Source organism: Ceratina calcarata, unplaced genomic scaffold (genome assembly GCF_001652005.2).
Source record: "Ceratina calcarata isolate Rehan_Ccalc_2016 unplaced genomic scaffold, ASM165200v1 scaffold233.2, whole genome shotgun sequence".
Lineage (NCBI taxonomy): Eukaryota > Metazoa > Arthropoda > Insecta > Hymenoptera > Apidae > Ceratina > Ceratina calcarata.
Window position 1 is genome coordinate 9,334 of NW_017145181.1, and position 18,551 is coordinate 27,884.

At 42.6% G+C, this 18,551-nt stretch overlaps 4 protein-coding genes across 7 annotated transcripts in view; 1 reads left to right on the forward strand and 3 right to left on the reverse strand.

Moving 5' to 3' along the window:
• Positions 1-869, reverse strand: part of LOC108622663 (uncharacterized) — a 9,765-nt gene extending 8,896 nt beyond the window's left edge. The window contains exon 1 of the mRNA XM_026811672.1: positions 522-869. Coding sequence (XP_026667473.1) covers positions 522-779 — 258 coding nt within the window. The 5' untranslated portion in view covers positions 780-869. The remainder of the gene's footprint in view (positions 1-521) is intronic.
• Positions 870-10,909: 10,040 nt separating this feature from the next.
• ND-13B (NADH dehydrogenase (ubiquinone) subunit ND-13B) lies at positions 10,910-11,765 on the reverse strand. The gene is made up of 3 exons (XM_018020714.2): positions 11,640-11,765; positions 11,327-11,488; positions 10,910-11,186 (listed from the first exon to the last, which is right to left on the reverse strand). Exons 1-3 carry the CDS (start codon positions 11,658-11,660, stop codon positions 11,013-11,015), a joined length of 357 nt encoding a protein of 118 aa, XP_017876203.1. The 5' UTR covers positions 11,661-11,765; the 3' UTR covers positions 10,910-11,012.
• Positions 11,766-12,214: 449 nt separating this feature from the next.
• Positions 12,215-13,715, reverse strand: RpS5a (ribosomal protein S5a). Of its 3 annotated transcripts, none has more exons than XM_018020711.2 (3): positions 13,617-13,715; positions 12,613-12,978; positions 12,215-12,541 (listed from the first exon to the last, which is right to left on the reverse strand). In XM_018020711.2, the coding sequence occupies exons 2-3, from the start codon at positions 12,973-12,975 to the stop codon at positions 12,257-12,259; spliced, it is 648 nt and encodes a 215-aa protein (XP_017876200.1). In that variant the 5' UTR covers positions 12,976-12,978; positions 13,617-13,715; the 3' UTR covers positions 12,215-12,256. The 3 variants fall into 3 exon arrangements, with proteins under 3 accessions (XP_017876200.1, XP_017876199.1, XP_017876201.1); XM_018020710.2 differs by having other exon boundaries at positions 13,605-13,703; XM_018020712.2 differs by lacking the exon at positions 13,617-13,715 and adding an exon at positions 13,501-13,598.
• Positions 13,716-13,899: 184 nt separating this feature from the next.
• Positions 13,900-18,551, forward strand: part of LOC108622687 (zinc finger protein 608) — a 33,798-nt gene continuing 29,146 nt past the window's right edge. For both annotated transcript variants that reach the window (XM_018020731.2, XM_018020734.2), the window contains exon 1: positions 13,900-14,212. The gene's annotated coding sequence lies outside the window, so the exon portion shown is untranslated. The remainder of the gene's footprint in view (positions 14,213-18,551) is intronic.

Below are 18,551 nucleotides of genomic sequence, written 5' to 3' on the forward strand. Positions count from 1 at the left end.
ATCTCGTCGTCCTCTACAAGAAAGGTCGTATGCAATTTTCTCGTAAATCTAACAGTTTAGGAGTTATTGACGAAAAACGAAATTTTTTTCCAAAAGTTCGCCGTTTCGAGGCTGGGATGGTCGAATTTTGTCAACATCAATAAAATGCCAAATAATCATATGTAACTTGTTAAATATTCGAGTTAGAAGAAAAATTCATAGAATCTTTCTTGTTGAGGACGTCAGGGCTTATAATTTCCGTATAAAAAGTTTTCCGCCTGCATCAATAATTAGTTGAATATTTCCTTCTATACTTTTTAGCACGTAGCTATTTATTATTAGCATTATTCTTCCGAGGTCTGTTTTCTTTTTAATTATAGGAAATGCATTTTTCTAAGGTACATTTGAAACCCTGACAAACTCTAAATTATTCAACTGGAGTAGATATTAAATTCGTTAAAAACAGAATCAATCCGATGTTCTAAAAAGACTTGATTACCTATGGAACATCCTGTACCTGATTTGTTAAACAACAATTTTACCTTGGAAAGATCGCGTGCCGACGCGAACGTCGGCGCCCTGCGGCCACTTATGGTCCCGCCATTGTGTATGATACTTCCGTTATCGGTGGCACGTAACCTTTGATTGGGCGGTTCGGGAAGAACCTTGCGCGCGGCAGTGGGCTGGGATCTGTGCCTCGCCAGTTCCCGAGGAAACGACTGCGACCAGCAGACCCGATTCGTTCCCTCCAAACCGTTCGAGCACGCGACTTGCTGATCCCTGCTCCCATTGTTGCCCATCTTGGCGAACCTACGACGTCCTTGTTGCTGTTACGGGAATCGCAACCGGGACTCCATTGTCCGCGCGTCCGTCGCAACGCGAACGCGCCTCCTGAAACCCGTTTTACCAATCAAATCATCCGTTTCTTTTCCTATCGTCGTTGCTCGCGACTCGTATTCTGTATCTATCTCAGTTAACGTTTGCCACGGTAAATTCACCGCGTCTCATTCACACTTAACGCCCCTCGGTTTATCCTTGCCATCCATTCACTGTCCAACGAATGGGCGAAGGAAACTAGATAAGAGTAATTCTCAGAACCACGGACAGGCTGTCCTCCGATAGTGTTCATAAATCTGCGAGTACTATAGGATGGCAAATAAGTTCGTTCGTTCGGTTTAAGCAGATTAATTCAAGCGATTTCAAAGCTATTATCGACAGAAGTCTATCAAAATTAATTGCTACGACAGTCATTGAAGTAAATGTCCCAATTTCTAAACTTCATTTGCTTATTACTTCGAAATAAAGCGTTTCTGAGTAAAATTCAAATAACATTTTGTACTTATTTTCGTATTTAAGATATGCTCCCCAAGTTTGTCCATTAAAATCCAGGACACCCTGTACATTCGAATGAATCAGGCAAAATGTCATTTATAATCAATTTTTCCTGTAAAATCAAGCCTTGAAGTATACAATTCAGTACTTCTGCTGATTGTCAGTCAAAATTCGATGTCGTTATTTCTGCTCACTCATGTCTATATTTCTGTTCAGTAAGAAACTCATTTCTCTACTTTTACTGAAACAGAACGTGAAACATGAATGTCGGCATTCCTACTGAGATCGTTAGATATTTATTTTTATATAATGTAAAGATTTAGTATACCAATCAACGAACGTTATTTCCTTCTCTCGTTTGAAATCCTTAATTTCCTAGACATGTATTCTTAATGAAAACCGTAGCAACGCCATGAAAAAACCAAATGTGTGTCAGTTCTGTAATTGAGTAATTTAGTTACAAGCCAATTGAATCTTACAGTGTATATTACACCATGGAATCATGCCTAACAATGTTGGAAAATATTGAACACTTATATATTTTCTATGCTAAAATTATAAAAAAAAAGTGAGTGAGTAGAAATTGGGACATTCACCTTATACGAGTATAGAAAATTAATCTATTATGTGTATCAAAGAAATTGTTTCATTCTGTCCTAAAAAAAGCGAACAAAGATCCACTGACTCGATGTATTTCGATTTGAATTCGAAGTCGCTGTTGGAGGGGGTGGTAATAGAAGCGAAGCACAAGGGGAAGCATTTCTTGCAGAGGCGAGCCAAGTGAACCAAAGCGGAGGCCAATACACAGAGAAGCGCGATACCAGCGATAACGGGTTTTGCCTAACGGGTTCGAATTGGTGCGAGGTGCTCGATAAATCGACGAACGACCGGATCGGTTGCGCGCGCACGATCCATCCTGCCCGATCGATCAGCCGGCTCTGTGAATCGTATCGCTGATCGACGTCGCTCGCCGCGAGCAAATTCGTACGCGAACCGCCGCCACAGGGACGACAAATGCCCGACCGCGGAGGGAAAGAAAACTGCCGTCTCCTCGCGTCGATCTTCCTCTTAACGCGTAAATGCGCACCGACGTCGTTGCGTAAAATCGAAGAGAAAGCTGACACGCCGAAAGCCTCCTCCGGTCTACTCTTCCTCGATATTTACTCAAATCATTCGTTTACCCAATCGCTCTCTCCCAATCCCAACACTGTCTTTCATAACGCTTCCTAAAAACGGTATATTGTATATATTGGAAATAAAAAAAAAGCATCTGCAAACATCACAAGTTTTTATTATAATTACACAGCTTAACAAAAACTCATTTCATTTTTTTGCAAAATTATTAATACGTCTTTATCAGAAATGCCTGTAGAATTGAACACTGTGTAGTAAATTCCTGTTGGATAAAGATTTTCATACACAATACAAAAATAATGTAAAACACTCGCCTCAGCTATTTCTCAAACTATAACAATTATTTAGAACAATTAAAAAGTATGAAAGCGAAAAGTGGTTTGATATCTTGTAGAAAGTCTCTTCTATCTGTCGATTAAAAAATGAACTTTCTCGCGTTCTCAGTTATCTTCTACTATGTCGTTTTTCCAAAAATGATGCATTTTTATTGGTACGCGATAAATCGTTTCTGCTTCCGGATTTGTTTTCGCATGAAAGAACTGTATAAGAATCAGGATAGTAGATATTGCAAATGGAATGTCGTTCTGTACGGTGTTATCTGGAATGTTCAGATCAACAAATAGAGATTCACGTGTAAGATTGTACACGAGATCTCAATTACATTTAGCCGTGCACGAGAGTGAAGATCGTTTTTTTAAGAAAGTTCTACTGATACGAGGTACGAGATTTTAATTAGCGATCACTGGCGTGCGGCAGGTAGATGAAGCGTTCGATCGGATCGGATCGGATCGGATCGAGGTCGTGGTTCACACACGAAAAAGAAAGTCCTCGGCGAGAACGCGGACGGTGTTCGATCCGGTATATCCGGTGAGAGCTGACAGGCGGCCGACGACTGTTCGCTTTCGAAGTCGCGCGCGTTCCATGACCGAAATTCGCGTTGTCCTCGGCAAGAACGCGACTGACGGAATCCGCGAAAGGAATCCGAAAGTCGGCAAACCAGCCAGGAACACGGAAACGCGCTCAATTCACGGGTGTACGATAAAAAAGCCGACCCGATCGGCGAATAGCCGATGTCGCGACGCCAATCTCTCCAGACGCGACGTGCTCGTTCTTTCCCTCTCCCTTTCTCTGTCTCTCTGTCTCTCTCTTGGTAGCTGCATTCCTAGGCGAACGAGCCTAGGAGGCCTGAGAAAAACGAAGGGCCGCGAGAGAGGCACGAAAAAAGAACCTGCGAACGTCCGTGAGAAGCGTTTTCCGTTTGAATTCCAGCGCATCCCGGCGAATTCTTCCACTTACGGATTTGGTTATCGAAGATATAATCCCTACAGGTGCGTATCCACTTATATCGCATGTCACTGTTGCGTATCATCGTTGCATGCGTGACACATCGTACCAGATAAACAAATCTCAAAATGTACAGTCTAGCATTAGATAAAGTGTGCAATAGATTATAAGCCTGTGTGGTTAAATTATAAGCAATAAACTCACAATCGGACAAGAAGGGGTGGCTACACGAATTTACCCCAGAGACTCAAAAAGATTGTAAAATAAACCATTTTACAATGAAAATATGTACTTCTCTCTTGCGACTTATTGTATGATTTGTTATTTGATTTTCTTATGCTTGTTCATAATGATGGGGAATGGTGATACGGTACAAGTGGATATTCTCCTTAACAGTTGCTGTTGCAGCAGATTACTCGAACGGTCCGCCACGCTGAGTTGCCACGAAAATTAGTCGTGGATCGTTAGCTCGCTCGACGGAACACGATTCGTTTTACGGATACATAGTTGCACGTATCAATCCCGTTGCATTCACCATACTGTATTCTTCTTCGACTTTTTATGTCTTCATTACTTACTCATGGTCAGGTGCACATGATATAAAATAGGAGATTAGCCTCTATCTGAAATCTCCTTTTTTCCGTGTTAAAGGTAAAGGTTTTAGTAATGTACAGACTGAGAACTTTATGCTACGTTCAGAAAAGTATGCATTCATCTATTAAAATATATCAGTAGTATAGAAAAATTTGATTATATCAAAGATCTGACTTAAAAGTGACATGAATCATTTGAAAATATAAACAAGCGAGAAATGTTTCAGACAAAAATTGTAGCTGCAGTTGCCAAATACAAGAAAGATCCTATGCCTTCTAACTCCACCGACAACAGCGATTGCCGACTGTATTTTGGGTTGTTCGAAGGATTACACGGACACTGTCGTTCTTTAATAGTATCTCCTTTTCACTAAATTGCATTCAAATGTAAATAATATGAATATAACACGATTACACGTACAAAAACTGTCGACACGTTTAGAGTTAATGACATATTTTTTAAACTGATACCATGAACGTTTCATTTTGCATAAAATTATAATAATTCGTTTAGAAAACTGAATATTCAAGAGAAATTAGATTGCTGCACGTATGAAAAAGAACGAATGGAAGAAGAACGCGGAAACGGCCGCGGTGTCGCGTAACGTTCTTCTAATTGTCTTTTTTTTCCGTTTCGATCCGTTGCGTCTCATTGATTGGCTGTAATCCAGCGTTCGTTCCGCTCGCGATTCGCGATAGACAATTTATCGGGGAGAGAGAAGGACAGAAGGCGAACGAAACGTGGAGGAACGGAGGGAAAGGAAAGCAAAAGCGCCGAATGCCGTCCTAGAACGAAGCCGAGTTCCGCGGAAGGAGAGCGAACGAAACACATAACCGGTTATCGTTTAACTGCCTGGTCGTTGGTAGGTCTTGTCTTTGCTTCCCAACAAGCGTTCCGACTCGAATTCGCGTTCCCGCTTAATGCGTCCCGCGGGAAAACGTCAAAACGTTCCTAGCCGTCGTCGGCTTATGAAAATTCGTGGTTGCGAGAAGAATCAGGCGAGCGCGCTGAGAGTCGATCGCGGATCCTTCCCCCTTCTATCCCTTCGACGAAAGCCTTGGAGCAAATTGTCTCACGGCCTAAGGGCAAATGCGTGGCATTCCGGAGCCGATGCAGCCTGCCGAGCATTCCGCGACAAATTCGCGATCGCTTCGAGATCCGAGGTCTTTCGTTTCTGTTTAAAACCTCATATGAATCGATCTGCAATTATTGCATTGTCTCCAACGCGCGTCGAAAATAAGTGACGAGTCGATTTTCTAGCTTTTCCATCGTTTCATTAATCCACGTTTATTTAGACCGTCCGGTTTGCGACGCGGAGGAATAAGGAGAGAAGAGACGAGGTTCACAATTAGCGAGGTCGGCGGGAGGTAAGTAGAAGAATGACGAGGCGGTAGCGCGGAGCGAGGTGCGTGTAAATCGAAGTAAGATAAGAGAGAGAGAACGGCAGGATGTCAAGAACGAGTACCGATGGTTTTATTCGCGAGGCATCTGGGTCAGTTACACAGTCGCGCAAGTGCACTGTGCCGCACCTATTCCATTCGCACCTGTGCGCATGCGCCCGCGGTTGAACGCGAGAAGCGCGGAAAATTCTCAAGTGTTCGTTGGCCAGCCAGCGAGCGAGCGAGCGAGCGAGCGAAGAGGGTCGAAACGAAAAAGGAAGCGAATTAACCCGCTCTGGAAAGAATGCAAACGAGATTAGAAGACGCATCGCTGAAAATTACCGAGCATCGTTTCCCAGGAATTTCGGTATGCGGAAGGAAAGCTACGTAGCAAGGTTCGCGAAGCGATTGAGCGAAAGGTGGAGAAAAGAGAAGGGACGAAACGACGTGCGCGCGTACGTGTCGCCTTGTATGAGTGTGCGATTTACGGTGGTGGTGGTGGTGGTGGTGGTGGCGATGGTCGTGAACGAGCGTTGGCCAGAGAAAGAGGTGGCGTCGGAGGGAAAGGTCCGATGTGAGAATGGAAGAGAGCGCGGAAGTTTGGACGCGAAGGGAACGAGATATAGACGCTCGAGTCCGGTATAATCGGACGAGAAACAGTAGACCTGGTGCTCGTTCAACGTGCCCCCTTCGATCACCCTCTCGAATCACCACCTTTCTCGACGTATCTCCTTTCTCGTGCCGCGCACGTTTCCTATCTATCTAGCTAAGCGAAAATCATAGCGTTCGAACCTGATCTACCGTTCGAAAAATTGTATGCATCATCTACTTGCACCATTCTTTTTGTTACATAGTATTCACGGTAAAATTATAGTATTCCGCCCGTGAGTCGATCCATTTTATTAAATACTGTGCACGATAAAATGAAGGTTGCGTGTAAAACGGCAGTAATTATTGAGGATCTTCATGCAAAATTTACACGCAACATTTATAATTTCTACACACAGTATTTTCTTATGAATACTTCAAATCCGCACTCTAATCTTACTATTATATAAAGAGAAAGCGTTTGTTTGTGTGTAAGCAAAAATCTGAGAAATTACTTATGTATTTACAATGTTTCGGCAGTAGCTCTTTTATATATTCCGGACTGTCATATATTTAGTTTCATAGTGCACAACGTTACTAGGAGTAATTACGAGGTTGAAAAAGAGTGAAAATGGGTTTTCACCTTTCTTTCAATATTTCTTTAACACGATGAGATATCCAACAGCTTTTTGCTATAAAATATAGTAAGTATCCTAATTTCTGTTCACGATTTCTACTCATTGCCATATTTTTCTATAACTTTCAGATTAATAATGAACAGTTTATGTATTATTGTTATACATTATATATTATTATATATTATAAACTCTTTATATCCTGAGACTTGTAACAGGTCATAAGTCCAGAAGAATAAAATACAAACTCTGGATCATTTTATCATTTAAAATTACAGAAAATTAAGCCATTAAGTAGAAATTATGACATTCACTATATTCCATCAAGTGACGACTTGAAATATTTCTATTCTACAAATTTTGAATTCTAATTATTGCGGTCGAAACCGAAACGGGGAATGCTAGTAATAATTTCTTATATGACGTTTCTCTCATCTTAACTCCGATCGGACGTTGTCATCGTTGCGGCGATGGCGATTTCTGATTGCCGACCTCGTTCGAAGCAACTCTCTCCATTATCGCGCCTTACGATACCTCGACAGCTCGTCGCATTACTGGGAAACTCGCTCCGAAAATCCAGGTCATACGCGCGCCCATACTCGCGGCGCGATTCTTTCTTTCCCGGCGCGAGAAGCGTCCGTTGCGAAACTTCCTGCGCGCATTGCGCGGCGGCCGCGCGCGTACACATTTACGTACACGAACGCGGGGCGCGCGCGTTTCGTAATCCCGCGCTTCTCTCCTCGGCGGGCAACACCTCCCGCGTTCGATTTTAATGAAAATAAACGATGTCGCCGCGATGCGAAACCCACGCACACGATCCCGTCGTTCACCGGCTCGCGAGGAATACCACGCAGGCCGACCGCGCTCCGCGGAAACGTCCTCGGCGCTGAAGGGCGAACGGTAAAAGCCAGCAAGAAGTGAAAGTTGTTCGCACAAATCAGACGGACGATACGACCGAACTTCGCGACGCATACCTATGTATCTACCTCCGCTGAGTTACGGTTTTCGCTAAACGCGGATCGTCAAAAATTTTCGCTCCAAGGAATCGAAAGAAACTCCCTATCGATGGACTCGCTTCAGCGAATTCAGTTACGGTGACTCACCGAAGTATTTGAAACGCTTACCACAGAGTACTTTTATTATGCAAAAAAATCGAATGTGTACAAAACACAAAAACGATGCAAAATATGAGAAATTGCAGTGAATAAATGATAAAGTAAATCTTTAACCGAAATGCATCTTTTTAAGTGGCTATCGTAAATGTTTCATTTTTCATAAAAAATAACCAGGACAGAATTGTTTAAAAAATAGAGGCGAGTACCTAAGATTATATAGATTAAAATAAAACAACAGGCATATTGATTGAAGTATCCTGCGGCGGATGTACAAATACCGTGAATAAAAGTTTCGGTCTAAATTAAAACGAGATTCTCTGGTTCCGTGGATTTCCTGAGGTTCGTAGAAAAACGACGCCGGTGGTAACGACTCCGGTGAGAAAAGGCGGCGTGAAATCCTCGCGTCCAGTGGAAACGAAACGGAACCGAAGCGAAACGAAACGAAAGAAGTCATAATCATCCTGTATTGGGGAGGCGTCGCTAGAGAAAAGAAAGGACGCGAATTCCGACGGTCCTCTGCGCGAAACGTTAACCGCGTTCTCAGGGAAGCGAACAGGAAAAACGGCCGCGACTCGTGGGACAATGTCTCATTAATTGGAAAACGGCGAGCGAAAACTTCGTTAGCGGGCGAAACGCGTTGAAAACGATGCTACCGTGCCGTGCGCACACGCGATCGCGCGCGTGCGCGTAAGCGAAACGCGCCGAAAATCAATTTGAAAAGTCCCACGCGTTTTATATAGATTTCTCCGGTTTGTCAATTCGATGTTCGATGAAACGGCGACGACAATACTCGCCTTGTATTCCTTCGTGTTGACACATCAGAACCCGTGAACCGGTAAGAAAACCAAACGGTAAAACGTTGCAACGAGGCGGACCGGTCCTGCGATTTTCTCGCTGAATCTCGACGATTCCTAGCGCGTCTAAACGGCAGTCTCTACACGCTGCGATTGAATTTCGATTGAGGAACGACCGACAAACGCTGGCCAGTCGATGAACTCGCGTTAATCCGAGAAAATCTAGATCTTATCGCTAGCGCAAATGGAATTTTGCTCGACGATGGCACGTTAATTGAATATAATTAAGGAGCAAGAAACGGCTCTCGAGCTGGACAAAAAGAAAGGGAACAGATAAGAGAAAACGGCATGGTATGGTTCGAGTATAAACAAAGCTGATGGTCGTGTTCGAGGCGCATCGAGCGGGGAGCACGTAACGGGGCAACGTCACGGCGCGTTAACCTTCTTCCGATTTCGCCTATTCTCCCTCGGCATCTCGCGTTTCTCGCAGCAGAGACCGATCCGTTCGCCCGATTCGCAGCCTCGTGAACCCGGCGAACGTACGAATTGTTGAACAGATTTCGCTCCGGGTTTCCCGCGGCGAGACGTTTTCGCCGCTGGGACCAGCGATCCTAATAATCGCAGCCGCTTTCGTTTCGTCGTAGCCGACGAAATTGCTCGCATTGTATTCGAGAACGGGAACGCGGTTTCTTCTATGACCATTGTTCTTGGTCCCTGCTAAGCGTGCTCGCGTTCGTCTTTGGTATGAAACTCCCGCCGCGTTTCAAGTTTCAAAATTCTCGCCGCGTCGCGTCGCGGGATTTCATTTGAAAGGTGACTGCTGATTCTCGACGCGAGCTTCCAGGTATTTAATTCGACGCGTGACGAGAACGGAATACTTGAAATTCAGCGTTTGTCTCCTCGTCTTCTATTCGATGTTTTTTATTACGATCGTAGTAAACACTTGCCTTAATTGGACTGTCAATGCAGGATAGCCAGCGGGCGGTGCGTAAAACCTGAGCCGTTTATGTGTATTTCCGTAACGAGGGAGAGAACCGTCCTCGACGTTGCACTCTCGTCGCACACTCGGAGCACACGCGTGTATTCACATATTAAAAATCGAATCTCCGATTCGATTACGAAATCGCCGCCACCACGTTTATTGCGAATTCGTATGTACGCTCTGTTCGTGACTCCGATAAGCGAATGCTCGTTCACCGTGCGCGAGATTCAACGGTGCGATAGCGAACCGTTAAGGAAACGTACGAAAACCTGAGCGTGGAACTGAATGAGAAACAAGTAGGCAGGGCGCCGGGAACAATGAGAACGAGGATAAAACCGAGAGATTAGGACGGAGCGGGGAAAAGCGGCGACTGAGAGGAGGGAAAAATCGTGACAGAGAGCAAAAGGGAGGATGGGAGGAAGATAGAAGGGAAGAAAGAGGAAAAAGAGGAAGGAGAGGACAAAGAATGAAATCGTACAAGTGTAGAATGCGTCGAGATGGTAAGACGACTTGAAAGAGAGTGCGACTCGCGCGTTTCTCGAGCGCGACGCGAAATCGGAACTGAGCAGCGGTGGCGGCTGCGGCCCTCGGATCCCCACCCCTCGAGGCTCGTTTTAAAACAGTTCTCCTACCATCGCTCTCATGCTTCACCTATCTACCTACCTGCCTACTATCCCTCCCGCTCCCGCTTTTCCTTGCAGCCGGGTAACGCATAGCGTTATCCTTCCCCCTGCCCCTCCACCCGGCCCTCTTTCCTCGCCGCATTCCTTTCAACGTAGCTTCCATTCGAGTATGCGATGTGATATTTTCTTCGCTTCGACTAGACGTACCCGCCTAGAACGTTTCGCCACGTTTTTTTGCCTGCCAGCGAACGTTCCTCGGAGAACGCGCAGCTTCCGACTTTCTTCCTCGGTCCTTTCCCGGCTCCCGCACGATACGACGAACTTTTCCTTTGCTTTCGTCGACGTATCTTTCGAAATCGCTCGGTCATATTCGACGTTGAACCGATTGAAAATAAATTAATCATCTGTACGCGTTTATTTTCTAATGTTACGATAAATGAGCAGGTGCGAACTATGTAAGAGCGACAACGTACGATGCGAGTATGCGATTTAATCTACGATTGCGATTACACTGATTGATAGACATTCGCTTATTTTAGCACTATGTACAGGCTGTTCGGTGAATGGTCGAAATTATTGGTGAGCTGGCCAGGTCCACTGGTGCGGCGGAGCTTTCTCTATCAGGTTCTCCCACGGTTTTTGCTCGACGATGTCCTTCATCAAGGCTAGCTCGTTTTGCGCGTGAACTATAATCTCCTCAATTTGTCCCTGACCTATCTTCGCTTCTATGTCAGCGACGTTCGGGGACTGTAACGTTAAATTGTGTCACCTCGATTTGCAACTTGATCGATCATTTCTTACTTATGTCTTTTACGTAAATTATGTAGCATTTATGTCTCGCGAATTGTACTTCGATACTTTAATTTTACACGAAGGAAAAAAATTACCTGCTGCAGAATCTCGGATCTTTCCTTTACTAGATTCTCGACAGATTTCCTGTAGGTGTAGTCAGCTGGTAAGTGACTCGCGAGCCGCAGAAGTCGATCGTATATTAAGCGAAGTTCAGTGTGCGGATGCTTCGACACAGCGAGACCTGTCAGTCCTGTCGTCTGCGAATAAACAGGAATTGTTGTTTGGACAGAACACGACGAGACGTAATCATTTAAGAATGGTTATGTTTTCAATAGTACGATTTAGTGATTGAAAATCAGATAGATTTCATCGAATGACAACTGCTTTCTACAGAATCATGCGGATTACCTTTTTTAATGCTCCTGCCATGATCAACACCTACGATCCTCGGAATAAAAAGCAATTATGCGATTAACCTTCCATTCGACCGAACCTAAGCTGAACTGGAGCGAGTTGAAGCAGTTTAGTTCCTGCAGAATTGGTAGGAGGCACTAGTGACATCGCAACACATGTCAAGTATTGTGTAAGTAAATAGAAAACATCACTTTACCATTCTAGGTAAGTACACGTTATTGTGAGAAACTTTCAATAAATTATACTATCATGAAGGCAATTTTGTTATTCATATTTTACAGATTCCAACCATTTGAAGATGATTGGGCTTATCATGATTCCAGCCACAATCAGGGATGACTATAATCACTAGGATTCCAACGTAAAGACCAACAGTACAATTATGTATGTTTAAATGTATTTTGATATATATTTTCATGTTTGTGAAATGTATGTTCATGTACCATATGTTGTTTCTTCATAATAAGAAATTTTTCTGCAGGAACATGCATTCAATTACATTAATTTGTACCGTTCTAAATCATAATATATAATAATGAAAGGGAATGATAATAGAGATAGACAGTCGCTTTAAAGATAAATCATTTATTTGTTTTTAAGGATGAACATGTTTATCGGTTGGATTTAGCGACACGTTCGAGTTCATCTTTCTTTTTGATGGCGTATGAATTCGACGAACCTTTGGCAGCATTGATAAGTTCATCAGCTAAACATTCAGCAATCGTCTTAATGTTACGGAATGCTGCTTCCCTAGCACCTGTGCATAATAACCAGATCGCTTGATTGACCCGTCTGAGGGGCGAGACATCTACTGCTTGTCTTCGAACAGTACCAGCGCGACCAATACGAGTAGAATCTTCTCTGGGTCCAGAATTAATAATAGCTGTAACGAGAACCTGTAACAAATAAAAATGTATTTTCCTGAACTTGTTGAAGGAAGGTAAAAACTGTAAAAACTGTAAATTACCTGAAGAGGATTGTCGCCTGTGAGCAAGTGAATTATTTCAAAGGCGTGTTTTACGATTCTCACTGCCATTAATTTTTTTCCATTGTTTCTGCCATGCATCATTAATGAATTTGTTAAGCGTTCGACAATAGGGCATTGAGCTTTTCTGAATCGCTTAGCTGCATAACGCCCAGCCGAATGTGGCAGATATTTTGCATTCTTCTCTTTAACTGCAATATAATCTTGCAACGACATGTCATTCACCTGGACATCGTCGCAATTCCATCGGCCAAATAATTTGATTTCTGGCAACTCTGAGAGTGCCACTGGCAGAGTCGCCGTAGTGGATACCACTATATCGTCATACACTTCCATATCAGCCATGATCTGAAAACGAACACAAATATAAAGTTAATGCTTTAATCTTATTATCCATAATCGATATTTGTATCCTAAATGGGGTGTGAATATCGATAAATTATATGGATAGAAGTAACGTAAAGTTCTAAATTATTCTTGAATAAAAACAACAATCATTCGACATAAAAATAATCGCGAGCCCTTCAAGGTTACTGTTCCCGTTGGATTTGAACATGAAACATGGTACATACATCCATGAAACGTTAACTAATACGCCGTTTTACTAAAAGAAAATAAGAAAAGTGATAATGAAAATACGCGAAACCATAGTTTACAATTAAAACACCACGTGATGTCGAAGATTGTAAAGTCGGTGACTTTTTATGAAGCTATGTCGCGCCAAACGCGATTAAAACGGAAAATTTTTGATAGAACGACGCAACTTTGTTGATACAAAACAGATTAAAATAATCGTGGAAAGACATGTGGCCATGTGGTCGCGTGTACAATCGGAACACTTTCAACTGGTAAATATTTAAACGTTCGTACGTTTCGAATCACCGCGAGTATCTCCGCACGTTTCCAATAACTCAATATCACCTCTTTTTGACACAACCGCCGAATATATGCATCGGACTATCAAAATGTCTTACCATACAACTTACGTTCACGTCTTCTTTGGACCGAGCGTGAACAGGAAAAGGCCATGACAGTGATGGCGCGCCGAACTGTGACTGCCGGATTTCAAATACTCGAGTCAACTTCAATACACGATATGATAAACGATGACTTTAATCTTCTACACGGCAATAGCGTAAGAACAATCATTTCCTTCGTATAATTGATTTACATTATTTCGTTGATTAATTGACTCCTCGATCTGTCGAAAGAGGAAATCAGATTTTGAATCTAATAGTTACTCATTTGAGTACAACGTGTTTACGGCAGTATTGTATACGCACAAGCAGAGACGATTAGTTCGCGTGTTATCGTTTTTAACGTGTATTTATGACTAATTGTACTCAAATTATGTACTATCGTGGAATTTCAGTGGCATGGTGTGAAGGTGTGACGTTATTTTAAAAGTGCGAACGTGAAACGATTGATTTTGGTGTACGGCGGTGTGTATTTTGTATCGTTTTTGGGGTTAGTACCGGTTGCCGAATAAACCGGTGCATGTCGAATAGATCACTTGGCGTCAATTACGGGAGATGTCACTACTGAAGAACCTGGAACGACTTCCGGTGTTTGGAATGGAACGGTAAGGTTTATTTAGTTTTTTCTCTCCGCTCGTAATCCCTCCGATAAGATCTTACTCATCGTTCGCGAATGAATTTGATCTCCACGAAGTCTGCACGTTTGTTTTTACACAATCTGCGTTTGTAACACGTAAATTACATACGTAAAACAAATGTATCTGCGTGGAATGCTTTCGACTCAACAAAAGCAATTAAGCGTGTCGTTTCATTACTAAAATCTCATTAACTGCAATCGCATAAAAGCGATCGCGATTTTTTGCTCAACGCGAGCAAATATAATAGGTAATTTACATCTCTTCCTAGAATATTAATGATTATTTGTCGTAATGGAAAATTCTAATTAACTAGAGCTTGTGTGTTGCTGAACGAAAATTATTTCTAAAGCTGTTTGTCGTCGAGAAATAAGTTTCACGACAAGCAACTTATTCAATACGTTATGCACGTAAATAATCGATTAAGATGTTTTTTCGAGGTTGAGATATTAATGATTCGATTTTTATGACTTGTTCAGCTGGTTTGCGGTGTTTTTCTTACTTACGATTGGTAGAAGTAACGTGATGAGAAATATAAGGCAACGATAGCCAAATCGTGGGAGGGTTTGAGCGTAGGGTGTATCCTAGCAACTTACCGTACAGCTAGAAGGGTAGTCGTTCAGTAACGTATCTACGGATTTCCTTACCTGTCGCATCGACCAGTTTATCGATGTTCTATTGACATTTCCGCGTCGCGTCATATCGATCTTCTATCTACACTCAAAACCATGACCAGCGTTCTGTATACGCCAGACCAACCCATGTTCACATGCAGATTTCGGAAAGCAGTTCCTTCCACATGCAAGATGCTTTGTTCAGGATTTTCACAGTTACGTTAGTTGCGACAATTGTCCAACTGTTCTGGTAATCAGGCGATGTCGTACGAGTAAATGCGTGACATCGAAACGCAACGGTTCGATCGAATTTCTGTTTGCCCTCTCAAGAATTCTCTCTACCAGGCATTTAAGGTAGCGCTCAGCAAAAGCAGTAGTAAAACGACGAAAGAATAGTAAATAGAAGCGAGCTGAGATCTTTGATTCGCTCCCAGGCGTACGTGCACGCTCTACACGCGCTCTTGTATGTACGTGTTATGTATGTGCATTCACTCGGAGCGGAAGAAATAATCTACCGCGGAAAGAGGGCGAAAGAGAAATCCGTCTACGTATAAGAAAGAAAGAATTATTATGAAGATCGATTTGTTCAGTCGTTTGGTATGATGGACCGAATTAAGTAACAGATTATTGCGAATAGTGGATCGGAGATCCATTTGTAAAAGCAGTTTTTTGATACATAATGCTTTAAAGCTCGTGTGAGCGAATATCGGCTATAAAGTTAGGAGAACGTATCATGATCGGAAGCGTTTGACTGGGCAAAGTTTACGTGTAATAAGTCCGCGCAAATTGAAACAAGACACGCAATCAGAACATCCAGTTATCGATGTATAACACAATACACGTTTACGGGAGGGCAAAGAACGGTGAAAAATATTGAATACGAAGAGACGTGCGAGAATACGGACAAAAAAGAGTGAGCGGGAAAAATGTAATTAAAAACAACAGAGAGAACGAAGAAATCGGCCATTAGGAAAAACAGAAACGCAGCAGTGCAGGGCGAGAGAAAAAGGTGAAACATAGCTGGGATCGCGCGCATAAAAGGAAAACGTTAAGTACATTTCGAACGTTTGTATAGAGCAATTAGTATTTACAAAGGGGGTAGGCAAGGCTGGAAGCAAGTTTGAACCTTGGGGGAGAAATTGAACTGGAGCAACGGCAATGAAAGTATATACGAAATTGGTGTTCGGAAGGTAGGCTGGAAGGTGGGAAGGGACGGGTACGAAGGGGGATGAAGTAGGCGAGTGAAAAGAGAATCGAGCAAGGGGGTTGACGAGACCACATGCTGCGAATACTCTTCTCGCATACTGTCCCCTATCTCTCGTTCCTACCTACTATACGTGCTACGCTCCCTTTTCCTTCACCGTCCCCCGTGCCAGATCTCGTTTTTCCTTTCTTCTTTCCACTTCGCGCGCACTGTTAGCCCCTTCCTATCGCTTCACTGACGCTTCGGCGAGGCCTCCCCGAACCGACGACCATCATCAAATTTTTCAACCAGACCTTTTAACTTTTTTTTTCGATCAAGTGTGTACTGTCGTTTGCGGTCGGTATTACCATCATCGAGCTTTTTCCAATCGAGCCATTCAATCTCTTTCGTGGCTCAAAATTCGTTTGAAAAATTGAAATTGAAGTGGATGATGCGGATGCATTGACTCCAGCGAAGGAAAACGACGCGAGTATCGTGGGAACGATGCAAGATAATAAAGAAGAGTGCTACAAATTTCGTCTCCCGGCAGTATTCGAACAGTATTTTAATTCTAGGTGACTAAATTCGAGCAAGAACAGTCGCATCGACAGATTCCACGTTATATAGCATCCGCGAGGATCGACAAGGCCACGCCCATCCGGATATCGATTCGTTGACAGCGTTGCTTTTCGCTCACGCCTCGGACATACCAAACTCGAAACGACCAACAGTGTCGTCCCCTTTAATTGTCTCTACTAATTTCTTCCGGTTTCGGCCCCTGTCCTTTTTATTTGAATTTACTCTCTTTATGCCGTACGTAGAGGACGGGAGAAGATCGATTTCCTGAAGAAATCTATCTCTCGTTTCGTGATGAGTGTTCCATCCGAGGACACTCGAAAGAGACTCGTCTCGATTCGCCTGTGCTTGCAAACTTCGAACGAAAATCATTTCACGAAAGAGGTCTCGACTGTTCGATGTTGGTCTCTGCTATCAAAAATATCAATATTTTATTGCTGTTTTTAAACGATGAATGTGAATAATAACGAAATAAATCTTGTTTCACATGTGAAGCAACATGGTCTCGTTCAATAGGATATTATAGACACGCGATAATATGATCGTTTCATTTCACTGCAGTTGTTGAAATAACTGCCGAGGGATCACATAACGATGACAAAAGGTTGGGAAACGAAGATTAGGCAGTAAAAGAGAATACGATTAACACAAATGTAGTTTACTTGTTTTAAAAATAACAGTAAAAATTTCCATTGTATTTTAAGAAAGTGACACCGTTTCTTTTGTTATCGTTTCAATAATTTGTTTCTCCTTCGGGAAATTAGCATGTAAATGTAAGCACCTCGAACAATCATCGTACATTTTACTAAAAACGGAATACATTAATTTTATCAGAGTTATCTCTACTTTTAATTAGATCGAAATTACGTTAGTAGGGATACGCTTATTATTTTTGGCCAAAAACTAGAAGTGACATAATTTAAGGAAATATACAAATAGAAATGTGATTATTTTGTTATCATTGTTCGGAATTTATAAGGTTGGTATGTGTGTGGCAACAGTATTATACTATCCTAGTCCATTTCTGGGCCCGAAATAAATCATATTATCTTTTAATTAGATCGATGCATCATAAAAAGGAGACGTTGGAATTTATCTCCAGCTCGTAATAATATTTATTACGGCTCGCGTGTTCGCGCGTATATACGTGTGTATTGACGTTATTTACGTGACGTAATAAAGAGAATCGTTGGTTTTTCCGAGAGTTTGAATAAACCATAATTATCTAGATTCATGGTGCTCCCAAATCGTATCAACACGTTTTGATAATGACAAGGCGCACAATAGGATCGAAATACGAGCTGAAAATATTGTTTCGCCTGAAAAGTCGAAATTAAATTACTCGTAGCAGTTTGTAACTTGAGTCATGTACATTTTTCTAGGTATCGCATCGCATCATTAACAGGCTATTACGACAAAGAAGAGCGTAGAATCAGAGGAGAGATACAAAGGAGAGATTTTTATTAAAAATAGAAATTACTCGCAGAGAAATGACGTTACATTAAACGCATTTCGGAGATAGTTTTGTCGAGCAATTTGAAAAGGTTAAGTTTCTTTAAAGCTATCATTAATGGAACGGGGAAACTGCTACGTCCGTTTACTCTTAACCACGAACCACGTCGTACGGTTCATTATGGGAACTAAGAATTGTCGACGAGAAAGAGATGGTACTCGAGAAGAGCCGTCCGAATGAGTGAGTTTGCACGTGCACGAGTATACGCGCGTGTACATGTGAAGGGGGGGATTATGGTCGGAGGGGCAGGGGGAACAGAAAAAGCAAAGTGGCGTGGTGTCGAAGCCGGGTGGGGACGAGGAAAGATAATAGGGAAGGAAAGAATAAGAGCAACGGAGCAATAGAGGGAAACAAAATGTTCTGTATCAGCTACAGATGGGGTCCACGGGAACATACATTACGAAACTGCCAAGGATCAAAGTC

Excerpts from the sequence above, each read along its gene's own strand:
- RpS5a (XM_018020710.2), bottom strand. Across the intron at positions 12,542-12,612 it reads CAGGCGACAATCCTCTTCAG|GTTCTCGTTACAGCTATTAT; the intron begins GTAATTTACAGT and ends TATTTGTTACAG.
- ND-13B (XM_018020714.2), bottom strand. The coding sequence starts at position 11,660 with ATGGCAGGAGCATTAAAAAAG. Across the intron at positions 11,489-11,639 it reads TGGCAGGAGCATTAAAAAAG|ACGACAGGACTGACAGGTCT; the intron begins GTAATCCGCATG and ends GTTTATTCGCAG. Across the intron at positions 11,187-11,326 it reads GATCCGAGATTCTGCAGCAG|TCCCCGAACGTCGCTGACAT; the intron begins GTAATTTTTTTC and ends TTAACGTTACAG.